At 26.6% G+C, this 6,850-nt stretch overlaps 1 protein-coding gene across 1 annotated transcript in view; it reads left to right on the top strand.

Moving 5' to 3' along the window:
* Nucleotides 1–712: 712 nt before the first annotated feature.
* LOC113383416 (homeobox protein SIX6-like) overlaps nt 713–6,850 on the top strand; it is a 22,929-nt gene continuing 16,791 nt past the window's right edge. The window contains exon 1 of the mRNA XM_026621683.1: nt 713–865. Within this exon, the coding sequence (XP_026477468.1) occupies nt 713–865 (153 nt within the window). The remainder of the gene's footprint in view (nt 866–6,850) is intronic.

Here is a 6,850-nt window from a genome sequence, read left to right as displayed (position 1 = left end):
ATTTTTCCCGAGGCGAAATCATCGCACGGCGTGCAACCCGGCGCAGTGCGTCTAGAAACGTCGAACCGAGAAGATAGCCGATTTAAGGGCCTAAGTTAAAAACGACTTATTTGGGGACTCCCTTGGAATAATAAAAATTCATAATAATAAAATTACCATTGAAATATAATATTATTTTATACAACTAAATAGACATATTTATAAAAAGTGATTTTAGTGTAAATATCAATTTTTTTAATCAGCAAGGGTTTACATAGTTACATGTGCAATAGTGAAGTTTGTGATTTTGTGAATAAGTAGATGTAACAACAAATGTGTAGTCTAGAAATTCAAAATTCATTTTTATTTTTTAGAGAGTCAAAAATACGCAATGCAATATATTTGAAATGTTTTCTCCGATAAGCTAAATGTGCTGTAGGTGTTACACAAATTTTTGTTGATAATATTTAACTGGTTTGAACACTAACATTTATCCAGATATATTATTCATAAGTATAATTACGATTACTTAAACTTATAGTATATACTTCTAACCAAAAACACGTACTATTATCGATGTGTAATAAAAGTTTAATAAACAAATAAGCTTTTAGTAGTTCCATGATCGATTAAAATTCTATTGACATGATTAATATCAAATAGCGTAGTGAAATGTGGACAATAAAATCAAATTATTTTTAGTTTTTATTACAATTATATTATTACATTTACCATGGATACAAATAAGCCACCTCTACTAAGTAGTAATATGACAACAAATTCATCCCCCGAACGACTAGTAGAATCAAATGCTTCAAGTGAAGAAAATGGAAATCTAAACATCAACCCCAACATGAACTATTACGAACAACAACCGAATATAAATGTTTTATTCGCCCAAAACGCCAACAGAAATTTATACGCCATCAAACGAAGCTCCAGCGAATTCACAGACGATTTTTACAACACCCAATAAAAGCTTCATGTTTTGTACCAAATACCAAAAAAACGATCCTTACTATATGACAAATACCGTCGAAGACCGCGGAAAAACCTTAAATTTATCCAACGACTTCTTCTCCAAATGCGAGACGTTGGAGCCGAAACCGATTTCGCAGACTTTGGAAGCACAGGGCCGTCGGCGAGGTTGGCGGAAAATCGGGAAAATTCGGTGCCCTTTATATACTCCTTCGACGGGACAGGGGGATGGAAATAGAAAATTAGTTAGTTTTAGTCAGAACAAATTCAATGCATGTGCGAAGCTTTGCAGCAACGCGGAGATTTGGAGAGACTTGCGACTTTTTTGTGGAGCTTGCCGCCTACGGAACTTCTTCGGGGGAACGAGAGCGTTTTGAGGTAAAAAATCAAATCTGGTAAAAAAATATGTATAATATTCTAACCTATTTCATTTATATTTATTATTTATTCTATTTATAATAATTGCAGCAACATTATATATTATCTCCAATGAATTCTCCATTTTTATAACGTTTTATTTTTAGATTGTAAGGCCATTTTTTTTATCTTCTTCGAGTAAGAGATTCCTCACTCAATTCGTTTAAATCTTTGTTTTTACGACATGGTAATTTTTCGTGGTATTTTTACTTTTTTATTAATAGTTATTATTTTCAAGTCTTTATTCTTTGGGGTCACATTAGGGTGGTCCTTAATATGGACATTTTCGAATTTTCTTGCTCCCACTATTTAAAAGTTAATATTAAGAGCTAAAACTTTCAGAGAATTGTTTTTTATCAGTTTGGAGCCATCTGAGCCCTTGGGAGCAAGGAAATTCGAAAATGTCCATATTGAGGACCACCCTAATATATATATATACATATGTGGACTAATATTTACAATTCTATATTTAAACGTTTCGACACTTGATACGTTTCATTATTAAGCAAACTAGGAATACAAAACGCAGAATTAAAACTACATAAACTATTTAATATTTTATCTTAATCTTATATTTAATATTTTATTATATAACGACCATTATGAAAAAATTAACTTATTTGTATATATTATCATCTTATTCATTATAACTATTGTTATAAAAATTATAACATTCAAAGTTTTTTGAAATAATGATGCTTAATCAATGATTACTGAAATCAAAATCAGTTTGAGTAAATTAAAATTTCATATTAATTCTGTGTTTTACTAATTCTGGTACGATTTGCTGAATGATGGCATATATAAAGTGTCAAAACGTTTAAATAAATAATTGTAAATAATTCATTTTTTAATTCGACGAATTGGCTTAGTAAGTAGATATACTTACTTAGCCAATATGTATTTAACTTGCAATATACTTACTTACAAATATGTTTGAAAAAAAATACAGATTACATTGTATTTAATAGATATTTAATACTGTTATATCTATAAGTGTATTTCAATTATTTCTTTGCAATTCTAAATAAAATGTAGCATCTTAAATATTAAATTAAAGCTCTTGAAAATTACATGATCTTTTTTTGGAAATCATTTATTTTTAATCAGTTTATTACTACATTAGTCATTTTTTCAGTCGCATTTGCCCAAAATTTTCAGTATAAAATTCATTTAAAATTTAGATTTAAGAGTAGAACAAGGTACTATAATATTAAATAATATTCTATATTTCATTTGATTTAATCTTGTTAAATATTCCATTAACATTCGACAAACAGCTTGGATAGGAATTAAAATAAATTGATGAATAAATAAGTAAATTGCCTATTTTGTTTACAATATGTCTTCATACAAACTTCTTTACATATCTGTTCTTGCATAAGAAAAAAATCTACAATTTTGAAAATCTATGTAAATTATCCAATTAAAGTTCTGAAATGTACCTACTAGTACTTTTAGTAGATCTTTTCAATTTTAATAAACTAAATTAAATTTAGTCTGATGAAGTTTTTTTTAATAATAAAATAAAAATAAATATCAAGCATTTTTTTTAAATATATTATAAATAAAGAAAGTAAGAGTAAGATCAGTGCATAAAAAATATTCAAATTTGCTGTGTTTTTTATGTAAGGATAATTAGGAAAAATAGAAAATTTACTTATTTATTTATTTTATTGTTTCTAATAATTTTACTATTGTATTATTATAATATCTTGTTCTACTCTTAAATCTCGATTTCAAATTTTAGAACAAATAATAATTAATTATAACTCAACAAGTAATATTTCCAATTCAATTTTAAAAATAATCGAATGAATGTCAAGAGCAACTGGTATTTTATAGATAATATGAGTATTTTTGGCAAATTATTTAAGATTTAAACAAAAATTTTGCAATTTTTTAAACATTTTAAATGTGTGGCTATTCGGCCCTGTTATTTCCCCTCGAACCTTTAAATTTTAATTACAAGTATTGTATCTCGTCCACAAGTTCCCGTATTTTACTAAAAATCCTTCCTCTGGGCATTTCGCAAAGGTCCTAACGTTTTTCTATTTATTCTATTGAAATATATATATTTGTCATTTCGGCAGGGCCAGGGCTTCTGTGGCTTTCCACAGGGGCGTCTTTCATGAATTATACTCTATACTTGAGGCTCACACATTTGATTCAAGATATCACGCCGAATTGCAAACATTGTGGTTCAGGGCACATTACAGGGAAGCGGAAAAAGTACGAGGAAGACCCTTAGGTAAATGGGATAGATGATTTATAAATATATAATTTTAATTGTTACTAGACTATTTAAATGTTTTGATTAACCATAACTTCGAAATTCTTCGATATATCGGTGATATGAAATATTATTAAGTTTTGGACAACACATGGTAAAATTGATATCAAGCAGTAGCAGTATGACCATTTAACTAAGAAATCTTTTTAATTGTATTGTATTTTAATTGTTACTAGACTATTTAAATGTTCAGTTTAACCATAACTCCGCAATTCGACGATATAGCGGTGGTATGAAATATTATTAGGTTTTGGACAGTACATGGTAAAACTGATATCAAGCAGTAGCAGTATGATCATTTAACTAAGAAATCTTCTTATATATAAAAATGAATCGCAAAATGTGTTGGTAAGCGCATAACTCAACAACGCCTGGACCAATTTGACCAATTATTTTTTTAAAATGTTCGTTGAAGTCCAAGGATGGTTCTTACGGCGATAAAGAATCGAATAATTGCCGGGAAACCCCTAAAAGCAACCCTTTTCTTTTTCTCATACAAACGTTTTCTAACTAAAACGTAGAATCAATTTGAGCTTTATTGCTATTATATAATGTTGATATTAAATTACAAGCACTCACTGTATACTCCTCCTGAACGATTATTCGGATTTTGATAAATCTTTCTGAAGTTTGTTAAGGAAATTTTCTAGTATGTATGGGATTATAAAGTATGTGATTATAAAGTATGTGCAATATTATAGAAATAAACGGAAAAAAATGCAAAAAACGACATGTCATTGTTTGCATTGAAAACAAATGAAAACTATCATCTGCCAAAAATTTCAATTTACTTATGAACCTAGACAATATAGAATATGTATAATAAACTTATGATTATGAATAAGAAAAATGAAATGTCTACATTATTATTGCCAAAAAGCAGCTGAGCTGTGATAGAAATTAAAATAATATAAAATACAGTATATATTGTATGGTAGATTGATGATACATATATGAACAGGATATGACAAATTAATTCACTTAAAATATGAAATTAAGTATTAATCAGGGCCGGTCCTGCCTTTAATGCAATGCATGCAAAAAATACGAGCGCACGCCTTAGGGGGCGTCAACATAAAATTCGGATATTAAATTTCAATATAGTTTTTTTTTCAATATATAATTTCTTAATATTTCTAGTTTCTTAATATTTGTTACCGATTATATATATACTTTATTAGATTGTTTTTTTATTACCTAAGCAAACAGTTTTGTATTTTAAGACTCAAGTCTTGATTGACAAAATAATAAATAAAAACAAAAAAAAATATATAGTCATACGTTTTTGCAATTAATTATACTTGTCAAGGTAATGACTAGCTGATTCTTTAGATATTTTCGTATTATCTTGAGCAAGAAAATTGCGTAAAATAGAAGCTTTAAGTGGATGCTATAGCATTCATAGAATATAACAATTATTGTATGAAAATCTGACTACCTTTATAAAGGGTATTTTATCAAATTTCGGATATCACAACCAATTTAAAAATGAAATGACTATCAATTTTTGTTGGAAATATATCATCAGTGTTCTAAATTCTATTAAAATCTAATAAAATATAATGAATATATAAATTCCAATAAAAATATAATAGATAGGTCAACTATTTGAAAGTTGTCTTCTAACAGTCATTTATTAAATAATAACTTACAAAAAAATACTAAATACTTACATATAATAATAAAAAAAAGAAATTAATATATAAATTAAAAATATGGATCTTTTTTTTAAAATTTTCATTAAAAAAAACAAATATTTTGCATCAAGTATACTTAAATAGTCAAATCTCGTTGTTCTAAATAAAAAAAATATTTTAAATATTTTGCAATATAATTTTCAGTTTGTAATATAATCAACAAATCTGTTACATAATTATATTTTTTTTTTCAAATTATTGTTGAATGTATAAAAAACATTTTATATATTATAGTAATTTTACACCTAATCCTGAAATGGACAACATGTAAAACTCTAGGATAAAAAAAAAAATACTTTAAAATTCAAAATGACCATTGCAGAGATTTTGAAAAATTGAGATTAAAAAAAAAAGTTATTAATAGACTTGAGTTTATTGTACTTGTATATTATTATTAATTTGTTACTGAAACGAGTTGAATCCACATAAATATCAATAAATATGAACTTTAATTATTAATATTTCCTTTCATATTAATTATTTCATGTCAATTACAGGTGCTGTTGAAAATATAGATTGCGTAAAAAATATCCTTTGCCAAAAACTATATTGGGATGGCGGACGAAGAAACTGTTTATTGTTTCAAAGAAAAAAGTAGGAATGCTTTGAAAGATTGCTACGACCGAAACAGGTAAAATATATAATTAAAAAAAAAATAATTATCAAAAAAATTACATTATAATTAACACATCTACTGATTATGTAAATTATTTCTGGTGGTAATAAACGATACCTTAAATGTAAAAAGTCTGATTCTTTTGGTCGATATGAAAAATAATTTCAATATTTTTTATCATTATCCTGTTTAATTCCAAATATTTTAATTATAATGAGGTCAGGCTTTTGTATGACGAAGTGCGTTCAGAAATTCGAGGACGAATTGTTATTTCAGTTTTTGAAATAGGATACACCGTGTCGCCTCGTAAAGCATTTTTATGTTCCCTATTCCTTGGCGATTGTTTGTGTTATAAATATTACAGATAAAAAACAGATTGTTATTTAATTCAGGATAATGAACCACAATCCAACTGTAAACTATCCTATGATTTTTTTTACCTTGAACCTATCTCGAGTACATTAAGAGATAACTATGAACGACGACTAGGATTTATCTAGACAACGGGTTCTCAATTTAAATTTAATTAAAACTGCAAATATTTTTTAATTATTATCATTTAATGAATTCTAATAAAAAAGAATCAAATCATAGATATAACTAATGCAAAATATTAACAACGTTTTGGAAGTTTTGTGTCAGTTACTTCATAAGCAATTCGTGGTCATAAATAATGTTATATGGTTTCATAATAAGTAATAGTACTATTGTTTATTAAATTATTTTTTAAAAATATATATTTTTTCCAGGGATTTAAAAATACATCAAAATCCTTATAGTAGATTACTGTAATTTTTAAGCTCTTTAAAGTAAAATATTAATAAAATATTTAGCAATCCTACAAACTAACGTTTGATTTGAATCGATTGA

The sequence above is a fragment of the Ctenocephalides felis genome, unplaced genomic scaffold (genome assembly GCF_003426905.1).
Source record: "Ctenocephalides felis isolate EL2017-DRISC unplaced genomic scaffold, ASM342690v1 CF-g0.4_SCAFFOLD_03570, whole genome shotgun sequence".
Classification (NCBI taxonomy): Eukaryota; Metazoa; Arthropoda; class Insecta; order Siphonaptera; family Pulicidae; genus Ctenocephalides; species Ctenocephalides felis.
This window is presented reverse-complemented; position numbering and strand designations above follow the sequence as displayed.